The 18,240-nt window shown below is 38.0% G+C and overlaps 5 protein-coding genes across 5 annotated transcripts; 4 read left to right on the top strand and 1 right to left on the bottom strand.

Moving 5' to 3' along the window:
* Positions 1-568: 568 nt before the first annotated feature.
* On the top strand, positions 569-1,647 carry HO133_001904 (uncharacterized protein; the record flags this gene model as incomplete). Its single annotated transcript, XM_037292832.1, has 2 exons — positions 569-695; positions 788-1,647. 2 exons carry the CDS (start codon positions 569-571, stop codon positions 1,645-1,647), a joined length of 987 nt encoding a protein of 328 aa, XP_037151371.1.
* Positions 1,648-2,199: 552 nt separating this feature from the next.
* Positions 2,200-4,222, top strand: HO133_001903 (uncharacterized protein; the record flags this gene model as incomplete). The annotated part of the gene is made up of 2 exons (XM_037292831.1): positions 2,200-3,196; positions 3,858-4,222. The coding sequence occupies 2 exons, from the start codon at positions 2,200-2,202 to the stop codon at positions 4,220-4,222; spliced, it is 1,362 nt and encodes a 453-aa protein (XP_037151370.1).
* A 9-nt stretch (positions 4,223-4,231) lies between these two features.
* Positions 4,232-5,533, top strand: HO133_001902 (uncharacterized protein; the record flags this gene model as incomplete). The annotated part of the gene is made up of 4 exons (XM_037292830.1): positions 4,232-4,402; positions 4,569-4,742; positions 4,859-5,179; positions 5,492-5,533. 4 exons carry the CDS (start codon positions 4,232-4,234, stop codon positions 5,531-5,533), a joined length of 708 nt encoding a protein of 235 aa, XP_037151369.1.
* Positions 5,534-6,598: 1,065 nt separating this feature from the next.
* Positions 6,599-7,695, top strand: HO133_001901 (uncharacterized protein; the record flags this gene model as incomplete). The annotated part of the gene is made up of 2 exons (XM_037292829.1): positions 6,599-6,706; positions 6,745-7,695. 2 exons carry the CDS (start codon positions 6,599-6,601, stop codon positions 7,693-7,695), a joined length of 1,059 nt encoding a protein of 352 aa, XP_037151368.1.
* Positions 7,696-9,290: 1,595 nt separating this feature from the next.
* Positions 9,291-10,011, bottom strand: HO133_001900 (uncharacterized protein; the record flags this gene model as incomplete). Its single annotated transcript, XM_037292828.1, has 2 exons — positions 9,291-9,742; positions 9,801-10,011. The coding sequence occupies 2 exons, from the start codon at positions 10,009-10,011 to the stop codon at positions 9,291-9,293; spliced, it is 663 nt and encodes a 220-aa protein (XP_037151367.1).
* Positions 10,012-18,240: the final 8,229 nt, after the last annotated feature.

Here is an 18,240-nt window from a genome sequence, read left to right as displayed (position 1 = left end):
TCATCGAGACGATGTTGGGTGCGAAAGTGAATCGGTCTCGGAAGCATGGTGGCCAGCGTGCGAGCTGCCTGCAAATTTCGCAGTTTGTGACTTCAGCGCAGGCATATAGTGGAACACAACTTGGGCTTCAAGCCTAAGATGAGACACATATATGTTAAAAAGGACTGCAGCACAGCGTTTGGATTGTTTGAATCTCGCTATTAGTATCATGTTTCCCAAGATTTGCTACCTTGCCCTAAAGAGGTCTTGCATTATCTCAGTCTTTGGACTCTTCTGCTAGGCCTCCATCTCCCAATGCCTTACCGGAAACCTCATTTCCTACTTACTATAGTCCGCGTCAAACGCGGCTATCAAAGTGAATAAATGACGTGGAGTCACCAGCTTGTGTTTTGACGCATCCAGCAACAGTGTTTTCATTTACCGCCATACGCGTCTGTCTCCAGCCCACAAGATCCTCAATGTCACCGCCAGAGGGTCAAGGTGAGCTTTTAGAACCCAAGTGCGGTGATATGTTTTCATGCTTAGGATCGTACTAACCTGCTCACTTCCAGTCCAAACGGCAAGCACGATGGCCGTGAACCTCGACCAACAACACGCTGCTTTTGAACGACAAGAGCGATCAAAGATAGGCAGCATCGGTCATGACCATCAATGCACTGTTTATGAACAACAACAAGCTAGCTCTTCTGATTTCGGTATGCTCCAGCATCCCTCAGAATCTGGAATCTGAGACTAATGGCTTAATCGGTCAATATAGTCCCACATCGAGGACGAGAAGTCTGTACAGAAGTCTGCGGAGTCTTCGCTCCAGCGCTCCATAATCCACCGCTCCAACCTAGAGGAGAAAATCCTTTGGATAACCCTCAATACCACTGCCCTCGTTGCGACACTACCTACTCACGTTCCTTGGCAGTCAAGCAGCACTTTCCTCGATGTATCGAAACCAACGGCAACCCCGACTCTCTCAGATGGTTTGATCATGAGAGTAACAACCTTACCGTTACACGGAATCTGAACACCCTAAAAGCTGCTATCACTCCGAGCAAGCACAAGCGAAGTGCATTGTCCATTGCTTCTCTGCTGGCGGATGAGCCAGAGGCATTCGTGGTTATGAACAAAGTCGACAAATGGGCTGCCATGGCAGCGGAGAAGCAAGCAGCAACGGTTGCTTCGATGTCGAATAAGTCGAATGGGATAGGAACCTTGGCCACACACATTCCGACCCCCGTCACGGCGTCAATAATGGACACGTCAAGCCGTAAGGACACGTCAGTAGTCAAAAAGCCAGCTAAGTCGCCCACTACGGCACCCAAACAGGGAAGCACACTCGCGATCCCCGCAGCACGCGACCAGTTCGTCACCCTAGCGGGCAAGCAACCGGAACCAAGACCGCAAAAGCCGAGGAAGCGCAGGGCGCCTAACCATGGCAGGGACACAGCCCACCTGTTCAATAATGCGGGGGTGCTCATGCCATCGATTCCTGGGATAGATATCGTCACGGAACGCTTGTTTGACAAAGGGGAGATCATGTCCCTAGGACCATCGCGTTCACACGATAGCTACTACCCAGTTGGAGAACCACTTGGTGGCTCCTTCCTACTGGACCACTCGAGCGACAAGAAGCGCAAGAGGGATAACGAGAACTGATTGGGACATCAGAGAGAGACATCGGTCACGTCGCTGTCGAGATTCTACTAACCAGTTGATGTTACCCATAGGTTGGATGAAGCAATTGTTGGAAATCACAAAGCCGACCGGGCTGCAAAGAAACAGGGTATACTCAGCATCACCAATCTTTGGACCATTGCATCCACTTTCTGCGCAACCTTGTCAAGGCAGTAAAATGAAAGCTTTGTCACGATGTATTGGGTAGAAAGTATTAATCCAACTCCCTCTAGCACAAAGACCTTGTCACTCAGTGTCAAGAACTAGCCCAATGAACATCTTTCATCAAAGGAAATATAGTTCACAAAGATATGACATTGACTGACGAGCCAGGGTCTGATTGTGTTGCAGGTTCCATCCACATCGAGACCCTATTTACAATAATGCTCCTCCTTTCAACTTCCTTCTTCACACTCCCTCATCTTCATGACCGCACATCGCAACAACCCCCATATCCAAGCGGATCAAGTTTCAGCAAAACCAGGCCACCAAAAATCAAATCCCTAGACAAATCTCAACCCAAAATCGTCAGTCATGGCTTCCTTCGCCACGAGCGAAACGTCCCTCTTAGACACATCCTCATTCGAAAAAATGGTTCCGTCCAATGGCGGCAGCGCCTTTGTCGTGAATCAAGATCTGCCCGAGGGTTTGCGAGCTGGCTACAAAGAAATCAAGACCCTTTGCGAAAAGATGGATACGCGTTTGCACATCCACAGCTATGCAAGAGAACTCTTCGAGGCGGTCTATGAATCGGAAGAGTTTGTGTCTGAGCCTCAGAAGACAGTCGTCGCTGGCTGTTTGTTTATCGCTTACGAGGCCACCGAGGACGACCCGGTAACGAGAGAGGCAACGGGGGGGTACCGCATCTTGCAAGAGAGCAAGATCTCCTACCACGAGCGCTCTATCTTAGCGCCAGCCGCAGATCTGGACGTACTAAGGATTTTTGCAGCCCTCGAGGAATTCTTGCCCAAAGCATCCGTCGGGGATGCCGATGAGGTGATGGAACCAGCTGTTGTCAACGAAGCTAAGGGGTATAACGCCGCCGTAGTAGAGAACGAGAACCCAGATGACGCAGACTCCAGTGTTGGTGACTCAACCAAATTCTTTCGAGCGGCCTACAAAAGAATCGAGACCCTTTGCGAATGCCTACCTATACCCTCTCAAATCCTGTGCAATGTTACGGCTCGTATCAAGTCCCTTTACAAGAATGTCCACCTTTCAGGAGGGTTTGAGCAGGATGAACAAGCAGCAGTCGTGGCAGGATGTTTCTACCTCGCGTTCCGCCAGCTAGGAGTACCTCGCACCTTTCGGGAAGTCTGGATCGTAACCGGCGTTCCTATCGTGGAACTCGAGGCGGTGGTGAAGGATCTTGAGCAATTTCTTGCTGAAGAGGCTAGGCTCGAGATACAGTCGGAGGAAGAGGCGAGATATCTGCCTGGTGAGCCAGACACTGGCTCCTCTTCATATAGGGCCCACTCGAGTGACGATAGCGAGGCGGAGGGACCAGCTGATGAGGGTAGAGAGAGGCTGGGTCCGCGCTGGACCTAGAGGAGAGATAAGTTGTGGTAGTATTGCTCGCGTAGATCTGATCACCGCTGATGTAAGATAGATGGAGAAGGTTCTGATAGTTAATGGGCTAATGAAGCAAAGACAAACGCTGGGTATCCCTGAAGGCGGCTAGTCAATCGTTCTCGTCTACGTGTCCCGGATACTGTGTTATTACCATGTCGGACATTCCCACGAGTTGTGCAACAGTTTGGGCGCAGAAGGTGGAGATTTCAACGGCAATGTCTACTCATGTCCATAAAATTGAAAGTGCTAACCAATGCTTTACTCTCCTAGAGACCTAAGTGACAATTCCACCTTGCCTTTGCAGGGTGATCCATACGACTCATCTGGCCAGCATCTGACTGTGCTTTGTTTTCAGTCAAAGTCATCGCTGTCATTGTTCGCTGTTCCAAAACATGCAATTGTATGAAGGGATTGCCCTGCTTGATTTCTTACTCAGCAACGACACTGACAACAAGCCATCAGGCTCGAGAGTGCTCCGACACGTTGTGCTGTTTGACCCAAATCTCTCCCATTCCTAATTCCATCTTCTTCTTTCCTCTGGTACCTCATCCGAACACCCAAATTAAATCCACAGACAAGTCGTACGGCGAAAGTATCAGCCATGGCTACCAATAAGTTAGTTTACCTTCGTCAGAAATCCGCTCTTCCCTACCGTGTCCAATCAACTGCGATCGATACCCAGCTCTACAGGAATGAAGTACAGCTGATCAAAAATTATCATTTCGAAGCCAGGGTTCCATTTGGCACGAATCATCTACTCCAAGTCAAGAAATCCACGCGAGCTTGCTGGCTGGTTACCAAGAATTCAAGCGCCTCTACGAAGCCATGGGCTGCTATCCACCGCAATGCGAGAGAGCTCTACGAAAAGTCCTATGCATCGGGCCATTTTACTTGTTGGCCACAGAACACAGTCATTCTAAGATGCCTTTCCATTGCTTTCTCTGACACGAGGTCGACTCTATACATTCGACAACGCGATGCCTGAGCGCCAAGGATGAAAAAAGAAGAGGAATGTGTCGAAACCCTCAAGATATTCTTCACCCCGCCAATAGTCGACATCAACAGTGGCACGATGGATGAGGCTGCCGAAGCTAGTGACCTTTCCAGGCCGCTAATATCAGCTTATCACGAGATCCAGGTCTTCTGCGACTGCCTGTCCCTCCCAGTCAGAATCACATCCTACGCCAAATTTCTCTTCGACTTTGTTTATGAGCGCTGAGATCTCGACAAACGCGAAGTAGATGCTATTGTCGTGGGCTGCTTATACATCGCTTGTCGTCAGATGAAGATGTAAGAGCTACGCGGTGGCCCGTCGTCTGACCAACGTTCAGATCTTAGACATCGAAAATATTGTTAAGGACCTCGAGGAATCTGTCTCTGCTCATCATGAGGCAGGAAAACATGAGCAAGAGGAGGCTGGCAACCGACCATTGGGACCAGGATATATCTCTGCTTTCGACGTCGCCAACTCGCTCCAGACCTCGGGATACCAGGATCCTGGACGCGTACGTATTGTCTAGTTGTATACAATGTACAATCACGTGGTGCGCGACCCCTCCACAGCTCACTTAGCACGGTACTTTCCGACCATGCCGATAGAAGTACGTTAGAGATCTCGAAGCTGCCTACAAGTGTTGAAGACCGCTTTCTGCCTAACGAGATGTTCCACCAAGGTGGCGAGAAAGAGGACCAAAAGACCGGTACGGGCCCCGTCGCAGTGCCCGGCAGCAACATCACCTTGATCCTCGGTAGGAAGCTCAGAGATGGTAGAGTCATTGACTGCAGCCCACCAAGGGACAGACTCACTTTCACTGTCGGAGATGATTGCATGGACACCGATGCCTTCCACATCGGAATGAAGGGCATGTTGGTAGGAAGGATCGTCGCATCATCGTCCCAGAATGTTATGCGTTCACCCCTGAGGAGTGGGAGGCACTTTTCGGTGAGTCCGACATTGAATTGGATGTAGCCTTTGACTTGAAGCTGTTGAAGATTGAGTAGGGGCCGAGATTTGGCTGGAGGCCGGCATGGTGAGGTAAGAATGCGCGAAATTGCTTTGACCTAGTGACTGATGTAGGATGGATAGAGGTGGAGCTAATTGCAGATGAAGTAATGGAAGCGCAGGCATTGAGTGTTTCAAACGAGGCAGCAGATTGATGTTCCTGCGAATTTCAGAGAATGATCACAGTCAGAAACGCATTTTTCTATTGTGTAAATCTTGTTTTCAAGTCCATGACTCTTCTCATACTAACAGGTACTAAACAATTCGCCAATACCCAAGCCCCGAGTCGGCTGATTACCTCGCCGACGCGGATTCTAATTACAGAACTCTGTATTCAGTCCAATAAATATAGAATGCGTAGATACTTAGGTACATTGTTCTCCGCTTTCCTTGGGCGTTTTATCTTCCCCCAAATTGGACAAGCCACTACAGTCAAGCAATGACCATCCAACTCAGACAGGAGAAGACTCAAAATCCACTCTTCAACCTAGATCCAGGAATAAGCAGCGCTGCATCATCAGGAATTTTCCATCAGCAAGTCAGGCGGAGTAGCAATCCATAACGACCGAACCTTCTAGCGATAAACTTTGATCCAAACGACAATGATGTCAGAACTCTTTTTCGCTGCCTTCAAGCAACTCACAAGCAGTGCAAGTGGATGGAAATTCATTAAGGACGTCACATCCTTTGGAAAATAAGCTCTAACACCACGTCTACGACAATCCTAGATTCCTCAGCCAATTCGATGATAGGTCAGCTCTACTCGGAGATAACATCACCCACTAGAAGGGACGAGTTACTATGGAACTAACGATGCGTCTTTTTACGATGATTTGACTGTTCCATAAAAATGCGGCTCATTGATGAGTCTCCTTCACGTGGCTTGTTACAAATGTCTGGTTTCACGGATCTTGTTTCATGTGCCTTTTTCATGCGTCTTGAAACCTTGTGTTACCACCCGTTGGGTTTCTTGTGGCAATGGAAGCGTAAGACACCCTCGTAGGCCCTGAAAATTGGCAACGTAAACGAGGACATCATCAGCTCAAGAGGAAAGGCAAACTCACATTGCCTCTTGGTCTAGCTGCCTGGGGACCCACATAGTTTCATCGATTTGCAGCAAACGGCGCACAGAAACTTCCATTGTCCAGGTCGACAAGAACCAATCTCAACGGAAGGAGTTTGCTGAGGCACAAACAGCCGGTTTGGGTACGCCGTCCGACCGGCACCAGAAGAAGCTTCATGCATAATGTCGCTGGCCCAACTTAACACATTCACTGTTGCAAACCATTGTTGCCCTCTTTGCCATCAGCTGATCACTACGTCAGAACAAAGACGCAGTCGTCCATAAAGCTCTAAGACATGGCCCATAACACCACTCGTTACTCATCTGAGTCAGAAGTCTTCGGTCTCCCTCTTCTTTCGTCTTCCCCATACAATCTGGTTGTCGTCAACCTCGCACCTCGTAAAGTACTTAAGCCATAACATCTCATCTTTCATGAAATCAGTTCATCAAGGCCAAAGGCAACCAGGAAAACACGATCAAAACATCTACCATGTCCTCGCAAGACATCTCGCATTCTCAGAGGGAAATGTCTACGCAGAACAGCATTTCGGATCAAGACAACTTCACGCTAGCGGGAGAGATCGCCAATATCTCCACAGAAAACGCGGTTGTTGCTCCGTCTTTGACGGGCTCGGTCCACGAGCGGCATGTTATCAAACTCACAATCGCCTACAATGAAATGGACGTTCTTGTTAAGTCCTTGAGTGCTTCCCACGAAGTCGCTGGTTACGCAAAGTTACTGTACAGCGAAGTCTACAACTTCAGCGACTTTGAAGAACTCCAATTGCAACACAACGCCATTGTCGCTGCCTGCGTTCATATTGCCTGCGGCGAGAAGAATCAGCAACGAGCTATGCCAGAAGTCTTCAGATCATCCCACGCAACGACCCAGCAAATGCTCATCGTGTCCGGAAAATTGAAGGACTTCTTCGCTACCCCGCTGGTAAGGGAATCCCTGCTCTCCGAGGAGGACAAGCGTTTGCAATCCGCCTATGACGCCCTCGCTAGCATCTCGGACCCGATTAAAATCGCTCCGATTGTCGTGTATTACGCCAAACGTCTCTGCAAGAAGGTTTGCAATTCTGGCAGCTTCAAAGACGAAGAAGAAAGCCTTACCGTTCCCTGGTGCCTATTGATTGCCTCCCGTCAATTAAACGACCCACGATCCTTTGAGGAGATATTCACCATACTTCCAGGTGCTACCAAGGCCGACATGGGAAGAACAGGGGAGTCCCTCAAGGTGTTCTTTGCTGCAGAGGATAGGCAGGAGACTACGGAGGCGTCACAGACACAGGGAACTATCATGGGTGCCGGTGCAGATGCTCGCTCCACTGGCAAAGTTGTGCGTACACTGCAGGAATTGATCGTACAGCTAAATACGGAAGAAGATTGAGGAGGTGGTGGTGGTGCTGGGAACGAGTTGATGGAGTCGCAGAGTATTGCTAGTGTGTATGGCAAAAGAAAGGTGGAATGCTTGCAGATGTACATGTATGATAAGATAGGATCATGGACTTGTGCAGTGAAGCACAAACTATCACGCTAATTGCTATCCGAAAGCACAATTGACAGTCCTACTGATATCCTCCCACTGACTACTCGGACACGCCCGCCCCACAGTCTACATGTCTCAAAATTATTAAAAGAAAAATTCCTACCGGAAAGATTTGTCCTTTTTCCGACCCTTTTGCACGTGCGTACAGCGCGATGTGAACCAATCTGAACCCCCAAGTCTTCCACCCCATCACCACACCACCAGCCCCAGCGACTCAACACTGCACATCAGCCTTTAATCGGGACCGTACCATCTTCTCATTGCTAACGCCAGGCTGCCGGCACCCATCCGCCGGCGCTCCGGCCTACTGCGTACCCCATAGTACATGCCCGACTTATCATCCTCCTTCTAAGCCACAGCCTCAGCCACCAAAAAAAATCAACCCTCAATAGAACCGAGTAACGCAATCGCTTGGTATTGACACCATGTCCAAGAGAACCAAGGATCCGTAAATGCTTTTTCCGTAGCCCTTAGCCAGCATCTGAAAAGCAGACGCCGCTAGCAAGTGGCGCGGAACGGTCGCTGTGGTTGCTTGGTTGGGCATGGCTAGCTATTCTTTATCTAAGGATAACAGAATGCCGCTGCGGCGGATACAGAAATGTGATGGCTCCGTGGGTAGAACTTTTGTGTGGCTTCCTCTGCGATTCTGCCTCCTAGAAGTTAGCGGCGGCTTTGTGGAACACGACTTCCGGAACTTGTCTCGAATCTGACGTCGTTGGCGATGTTGGTGGAGTCAGATGGGGTATGGGAGGCGGGCGCTTTGTGTGTTTGGGTGGGATAGGTCGTTGTAAGATTGCCAGGGTGCGGATCGGGGGTTGCCGTTGGGAATGGATCGCGACACTGTGAACGAGAGAAAGATGGCCAAGAGCAGCCAAGGCCTGCGCGCAGGAAAGATGATGCTGTGTGCGATGGGCTAGAGGATGGAGAAGGGTTTTAGTGTTTCAACTTCGGCTTTTGAGCATAAAATCTAGCTAAAACGGCTGTCTACTATCGACTAGTGTTGAGCAACAAGCAACCGGCGGAGCAAATCCTTGCTCTATGATACAGTATGTGTTCGCCAAGATGTCGCTGCGATTTCCGCATTGAGCGTACAGTGTCTAGTCTCGCTCCGATCAAATTCGCTTCTCCATCTGGGAATTAGCTTGATACCGTGGAAGTCGATCGAAAGCTTGCGGATGCCTTCAATCAGCACTTTAGCGAGCACTTAGGACTTTTGGGTCGCAGCTTGCTCCTTCCTGAGAGGCCTGTCGATAGTCCGTACAAGAATACAATAGATCGGGGAACTCACTTTACATGTACATCCCTGACCATCAACGAAGAAGACACAATCTAGAGGTATCTAACCACTATGTGCAAGCATACCTCTGCAAATGTGCTGTTCCCGTTCAAGCATGCCCACAATCTCAATCCGCTTCGGATGCCGATAATTGTAGCCATTACCATCCAGGTACCCCAGCAGAGTATGGCCCATACGACAGCAACCGACCGGATACCGCCAGTTTGTGAAATCTAGGCGCCAGACCGTCGATACCTATACAAGCACTAATCTTCGAAGACCAAATATCGAATGTGAGCCCTTCCTTGTTCTTTTCATGCAAAAGGTCCCATCTCTCGGCGTTCGTCAGTTCCTCGAAAAGGGTCCTCCTAGAAGTGCCGTCGGGTCCGTCTTGCCGGTACTTGACGCACTGTAGAGTGTATGCGATGTTCTCTGTGATATCCTGCATATCGAAGGCAATATCGAGCCTCTTAACCTGGGGAAATGGCCGAGGAATGCACCACCAGCCGTCATCATCGATAGAGCCCAGAGGTACAAAAATTGTGTTCTTGGCGGAGTAGACTACGTCAGAAGCATCTCTCTGCGTTTGGCGGCTGACAGCGGAGAGCAAAGCTGGTGGTGCAAGGATCAACAAGACTCTGATTGGCATCTCTGTCAAGGACAGACTTACCCCACTCTGGTCGCTCGTGGTCCCAATACCGGAGCCGCTGTTTTACCGCTACATCTCGTCTCAGAGCGACCGTCCCGCGGGCGGGAAGGAATCCGAGGATGTTGTATCGGATTTCGATTGCGAGATCGAAGTAGCGGAATAGGTCTTCGCGTCTGGAATGAGGTGTGCTACGAACATAATCATCCAAATCATCGAAATGCTGAACTCTCATCGCTTTGGATCTCGAGCTACAAGTAGCTCTGATGGTACATGATTTATACGACGGTGACGGTAAGAGAGCACAGTGATAGAGAAAGCTATGACTGCTGAAGACGAAGGGAAGTGCTCAAACTTCACGACGCCAACGCACGTGACGCGTCGCGTTAGTGTACTTTTAGTAGTATAATTCTCTAGTCGGTTTTTTGGGTATAAGAACAGGCAGCACATATCTTGTCACCCAGAGAGTTTGACAAGATGGATTTTGCTTATAGACTAGTGCAATCCAATATATGAAACAGCTATGTCTGCGAGACGTTTTACTCAACCTCTTCTCGGGGAATCTCTATCATCAGTCAGTTGTTGCACTTCCAGGTCAAGGCGACTAGCGTGAAATGGGTTACTCTCTACGCCTGACTCGAGTTTTATGTTTATAGCACCTCATGTCTGGATCAATTGCGCTAGCCTTTGGGACCCCTAACAAATTCATTCCAGCGGAGCAAACGCCTTCCCTTACCTTGAGAGCCAAGGACACACATCCCCCCTGCTGTTATCGGACCTGTCAGATGAAGGACAAGTGGAACGGGAAGGTAGAGAAAGCCCCTGCCGTGAAGCCCGATGAAGCCATTGGACGACCTTCTCTTTCCCCGCAATCTCTTCACCAGAGACTTTCTGCACGATTTCTTGTACGAGAAAATTGCCTCAAAGCCAACAAGATGCAGGACGCAGACGCGGGGGGGAGAGGAGATGCGGACTTTGCCGGGTTGAGAACTCGTTTCGCAGCACCTTGACAGTCTGTGGTCCTCGATGTAACCATGAACACGAATGCGCGTGCGTTCGAGATACGCCCTCATCTGGAAAAGAATTCCCTCCGAACAACCGCACCACGCACACACAGCGCCATACACATATATTTATGATTCAACGACGTCTCCAAAATCACGCACTAGCGCACATCGTATGCAAATGACTGACACATCACTTTAGATAAAGGTTACCGCTTAGCGGATTTTTTCAGCTCCATAGTCGCCCATGTCTGGTCCTACCAGCTGTGAACAGTGCAGAGACTGCATTCCTCTTTACAGACAGAAGATAGCCTCATAAAGCACCGTTGGCCACACAGATATGCAGAACCGTCCCAACAGAGATATCACGGCTGATACGAAGCAAAGCGTCACACCCGATGCAGAGACTGTTGGCAATGAGGGGCTTTGGGGGAGGGTGGGCGCATAACTGCGGGTTTCAGCTGAAGGTACGAGTCTATCTGGTGGCGCCCCGCCAGGCGCGCACCGTCCGAGCGTTCCCAAACCGGTCCCTACATCTGCAGTCACCAAGATACGTATACTCAAGTATAAATACGAGGCTCTATACTTGGGTTTGGCCAAGTCACAACGAACAGAAGCTTAAACCAACGCTAGGTTCAGCGAGGGAAGCTTTACCCAAGAATGCCTTGCATCTGCACGGCTACTGAACCGTCAATGACAGAAGCTTAAACCAACGCCCGCATTATGTACGCGGCCGGGTCTTCCGGCCCCACGGGCCACAGGCTCACAGCCCCGCTCGATGAATGATGATCGACGCTGCGTCTCTAAGCCCCTACGAGCTGTCACTTATTATTGGAAATGGTATGCACTCAATGGTCTCAAACCATGTAGAATGGTTGTTTATTATCATGTTCTATGAAGAAGTATGTAGTAAGGATGGAGGTGATTATCTATCTATGGTGTGAAGTCACACTAAGACTATTTACCACCATAAGACGTAATCACAACATCTATTTATAACTTAGTAGTGTGTAGAAATGCTGGCCTTCTATTAGCTAATTTTAATACTCTCATATAATCTAAATAATAGCTAGAAATACTATTAGTTTTAATACTTCCATATAATCCGAATTTAAACTATTTCTTCTATTCGCTCTTCTTAAGTTTAATTTAATATATAAATATAGCGAATTTATTATTAGTAAGAGCTTTAATAAGTTTATCCGCAATTATATTATTAATAAATATCTATTTAAATATAACTACTTCTATTTTCACTTAATTTTATATAAAATATTATTAAATATTAATATATTTAATATATAAGTGAAAGCGAGAGTTTTTAGTTAATATAATAGCTCTCTAGTTATCTACTTTAATTAATATTAATTTATTAAATAATTCGAAGTTAATATTTAATTCGCTTAGAAGTCTAATTAATTAAATAGCTTTCTTTGTTGTCTAGATCTAAGCTATATATTTAATCTTATAAGATAATAATATAATAGACTATTATTATTTAGACGTTTAATTAATTATCTTATTATAAAATAAGAATATATAGATTTTAAAAGATCGATAAATTTCTAAGATTAAGATTTAATTAGTATTTATATAGCCTTTTAATATATTAGCTATTTTATATATAATATTATAAATTAATATTTTCTTTAAATAACGAATAACTTATTTAACGACTATAATATATTTCGAATTTAAATTATAATTATATTATAAAAGAATTATAACGATAAAATAGATATTCGAATAAGTCTAAATTATAGAGTATATTATCGATTTTATTATTAATTAATACTTCTAAATAACTTCTAATTTAATTTTATTAACTAATTTCTCTTATAGTTAAGTATTTATTATTATTAATATAAATATAGATATATAATTAATTATATTAAATCGTAATAATATTTTTCTTAAGTACGTTATTTAAATAATCTAAACGATTCTCTTTTTATAATTTCTCTAAATTTCTATATCTAAATAGTATAAGTATAATTTAAGATTAATTATAGCGAATCGTTTATAAAGATCTCATTTAAGTTTCGATATTATTTTAATTCTTTTAGACTATAAATCTAGATATTATCTATATATACGCTAATAATAAATTATATTTTCTTATTAATAAAGAGTGAGTAATTGAATTTAATAGATTTAAATTTTTTAAATATAAGAAAGTTTTATAGATTGAAGTATTATTTTTATAGCGATTATTTTAAATTATATAGTATTTTAAGTAATAGATATATCTTATTATCTTTCTTCTTATACCCTTTAAACTATTTTATATAAATAATTTCTTTTAATAATATATTAAGAAATATAATAATAATATTTATTTATTTATAATTTAAGTTATAATATATTATAATTATAAATAGTATTTTAAATAATATAGACTTAATAATTAAGGCGAAGGTTTAATCGTAATTAACGTTATAAATTTATTTAAAATCTCGAATTATTTAACGTATTTTATAGAGAATAAAGTTATTAAGTTTCTTCTTTATCTTATAGACTTATTTATTAATAAGAATTAATATATTTTTTATTCTTAAAATAAGCTTTTAAGTATTTATTATAATAAAGAAATTTATCTACTTATCTATAGTCTTCTTTTATTATTTAATATAGAGACTAGTTATTATCTAATTATAGATTAATAATTTAAAATTATTAATCTTCGCAGTAATCTAATAATATTTTATATTAGTTATTTACTAAATAGTAATAGTAAAATTAAAAATAAAATCGAAATTATAATAATCTAGATTCTTATAATTTAATATAACTTATCTATAATATAGATATTTTAATTTAAGAGTTTTATTATATTTAATATAGATAATAACTCTCTAAGTCTATATTTTAATATTATTTTATTTATTATTTAGAAGAACTTTCTAAAAAGATATAAAATTTCGTTTTAGTTAAGAATTATATATTATATTAAAATATAGATCTAGATAAGTAATAGAACTATCTCGAGATATCTCTTTAATATCTTTATTATTAGATTCTTCTAAGCCTATATTACTATCTTCTATATCTTCGACTTCTTTAATTTCTCTAGTATTTCTATTAAAAAGGATATTTCTAATTTTATCTATATTAATAGAGCCCATATCGATATCGATAACGATCTTAGATATATGTTAATATACTATAGAGTTACTTCTTATATTAAATATATCTATTATATCGTTACTAGTAACCTCGATTAGTTAATAATTAATATTTAAGATCGTAGTAATTATTATTTATAATTCGTCAAAATCGATATAAGAGAATCGTTCTACTTATCGAGTAGCTAAATTCTATATTTAAAAGATATTTATATCTTCGTAGCTAATTAGATAGTACTTCTTACTATATTTATCGAGCTTCTTATATTTTTTCTTAGATATATATATCTAGATAACGTAATCGATAATCTTTATATAGTCGAGGTATAATTATTTATCTATTTATATCTTATATAATATTATATCTTAAAAACGAGTAATAAGATTTCTATTTTTTTAATATACTTTAATATAAAGTAATTCTAATTATAAATAGTAGGATAACTTCGAGTTAAAAAGTATAGCTTTTATCTTATTTATAATAATTCGATTTTATATCTTACTAAGTTTATTTTACTTAGATATATAGAGTATAATAGACTCTCATATAATTTCGAAGTTCTTAAAGTATTCTTTAAACTTATTATTAATAAATTCGATATTATTATTTAAACGAACTATCTTAATCTTATAATCGAATTTGTTTTTTATCTAAGTTTTCTAGTTATGAAATAATTTAAAGATCTCGTTTTTATACTTATATATAAAGTATTAGATTTAAAATATTACTTAATCGATTAGAAGTATATAGTATTTAATCTTATTAATAAATAATATATTAAAAAGTTCTCCTAAGTCTATATAAATCTTATCGAATTTTTCGAGTACCTTATATTATACTCTTTTTAAAATCTTTTATATAGATTTAATCTTAAAATAAATCTTATATATTAATCTAATTCGAGATTTCTAAGTTAGTATAATATTTTTACTTATATTAATTAGTCTCTTAAAGTTTATCTTATTTAGATATCTTATTCGATAATATTATAGCTTAATAGCTTTTCTATTAAATATTAAGCTTATTATTAAAACTCTTATATTTTTCTAAATAAGTATTAAAATCTTAATTATAAATTATAAGATATTAAGAATATAGATATTATTTATCTTCGAAGCGCTATTAATAAGCTTACTATCTTAAAGAATATAATAATTATTATTAAGAAAGATAATTTTAAATTCTTTTTATATAATCTAACTAATCGAAAATAGTTCGTATATAAGATTTAAAATATATAAGACTTTACTAACTTTTATAATATTACTAGATCTATTCTATAATAGCTATTTTATTTCGACTATATCGCGACTCTATATTTAAATAATAGTTTTATTAATTATTATAATATCTATATAATATAGCTAATAATCGATAAACTTATTCTTATTAAAGAATATATAATTAATATAATCTAAGTTTATTATTTATTTATATATAATAGTAGATTAATTATTTATATATACTATATAGAAGAGAAAGTAAGTTAAGGATTTGTGTGATAATTCGTTAATTATTTCGTTCTCTAAAGAATTAAATAAAGAGTTAAAGATATTTTTAGCCTTCTAACTTATCTTATTACTTAATTTTAGGCTGACATTAAACTAAGATATTAACTAATTTCTTATATTCTTTTATAATTCTTACAATTTAGCTATAAGAGTAAAAGTACTCGAAGCGAACTAATAAGCTCGCTTACGTTACTTATTAGACTATAAGCTATATAGCTAAGACGAGTATTTAATATACTTAATAAAGTCTTAAATATTTATAAGTTTTTTTTTTCTTTTTTTTTAGTTATTAATTTATTTAATAATTAATTTATTTATTCTATTAATTATATATCTAAATTTTATAATTATATAGCTACTACGTAGTTTTATTAAAAGAGATCTTACTATCTTATAATTCTAATAACTTTATTTATATAAAATTATTTAATTTAGCTATAATAAGTAACTCGTAAATTAATTCTATTAACTTGCGAAGTAAAAATATCTTATTATAATTAATTAACGACGTTTTTAACTTAATAAGTAACTCTTATTAAAATACGCTTATTATATAACTAAGTAATTATAATACTAATTCTAATATTAATAAAAAATCTAATAATATTATTAATGAAAATAATAATCGTTAAAGCGTTATATTTAATAATTCTTTATTTATAAATAAAGATCTTTATCTTATAGACTTAATTTAAATTTAATACTATTAATTTTTAAAGTTTAATATTAAGAAGTAATTAATTATCGAAAAATTTAAATTAATTAAAATATAGAATATATAAGAATATCGTCGCGAGTATAGCGATAATTATTATTATAATTTAAGTTATAAGAAGATAAGCGTTATTAAGATATTTAATATATAGTATCTTAATAACTATAGCTCGATAGTTATATTTCTTTAAGATTATAATAATTTTATCGCCTCGATATTTTATATTAATTTTTATATAAATAAAGAAAAGACTTATTAATCTTTTACTCTTTTAATAAATATTAAAAAGTAAATCTAGAGAAATACTAGAGATATAATATTATATAATATTAAGAAATTTATCTAGAAGAAATATAAGAAGTAATATTTAAATTAAATTTATAATTTAATTATTAAGTTTTATAACGTAGGATATTAGTTAGTTAAAGCGATTATAAGAGATATATAATTAATAATTAGCTTTAATAATTATCTTATTATACTTTAATTATAGCGAGATTACTATATAATTAATTTAAAATATATAAAAACTTTATAAGATAAAGTAATAGAGAAAATTTCTCTAGAAGCTATAAAGGAGGCTATTTAATCTATATAAGAGCGTAGTTTACTGATGGTTAGCTAGCGGATATAGACTATAAAAGACGTAGAGTCGTTATAGAGTTTAATAGTATATTTGATAATAGAATTAATCTCTAAGAAATATTAAAACTTTAAGATATATAAAGTAGATCTATATTCGCTAAGTCTCTAGATATATAAGATATATTATTAAAATTAGACTCTAAAAGAGATTTTAATATAATATATATAATATTAAAGTCTTAATATAAGTAGCGTTAAGATCTATAATAGCATTAAATCTAATAATTATCTCTTCTTTTAAACTTTAATTCTTAGACGCTTAAGTAAAATAGAATATTTATTAAAAAACTTTTAAATTCTAATAGAAAAATAAGAGAAAAGAGTTAATTTATTATAATATCGTTTTAATAACGTAATAGAATTAACTATTACGCGCTATAGATATAATATTAATATATTATATAATAATATTAATATTACTCTCGAGAATAATATCGCTTTTATAATATTAATTAATAATAATTTATAATAAATTAACGCGCTTAATATTAGCGTTTTTATAGCGCTAGTTAATAATCTCTATAGCGAATAAATATTTAATTTAAAAATTTATAATAAAATCTTAAAACTCTAATAAATAAAAGAAGATAGAAGAGTTTCTCTATATATAATATTATTTCTATAATATATTACGCTAATAGCGAAGTAATATAATAATAATCTTTATTATAAATATTCGAAGAAAGTAATTAATAGAGCGACGCGTTTACGATAATATTTTTAATTATTAATTAATAATAATAATAGAATAATAATAATAATTAGATAACGCGATCTTATAGATAATAGCGAAATATTATCGCGTCGCTAATATCTATATTATTAAATATTATTCGCTAATATTAGCGCTATAATAGAGAATATAAAAACTCTCTTTAAATTATTTATTTTTATTCTTTATAACTTCTAACGCTTCTTTTATAAATATTTACTTTAACGTTATAATATTAATATTAATATTAATATAAATATAATATATCTTATTATATTAGTAATCTACTTCTCTTTATTATAAATACTTTATTATTATTAATTATATTAATATATAGACTAATAATTTTATAATACTCTTTTTTAATAATAATAATAACTTTAATAATAAATATATAGTTACTTCGTAGGCGCGATGATTAACCTCTAACTATTTCTACTATTATCGTTTTATATACGCAATTATTAATAAGTTCTAATATCTAATTTATTATATAGAATTTACTTTTATCGAGACGATAATTTATATATTTAAGATGAATCTCTTTTTTATAATAATTATAAGATCGAAAAGCGCGATATTAATCGCTATATTAAAATCTCTTTATATCTTTAGACGTAAATAAGAAAATTAATATAATATTATTATCGCGCTAGATAGTCTTAGCGAATATCTTATTAATAAATTAAGCTTAATAAGAAGATTACTTAATAATATAAATTATAGAAATATATAATAGCGATAGCTTTAA

This window comes from Letharia lupina (genome assembly GCF_014066315.1).
Source record: "Letharia lupina isolate WasteWater1 chromosome Unknown contig_13, whole genome shotgun sequence".
Classification (NCBI taxonomy): Eukaryota; Fungi; Ascomycota; class Lecanoromycetes; order Lecanorales; family Parmeliaceae; genus Letharia; species Letharia lupina.
The sequence above is the reverse complement of the archived record's forward strand: the minus strand, read 5'-3'. Positions and strand labels throughout refer to the sequence as shown.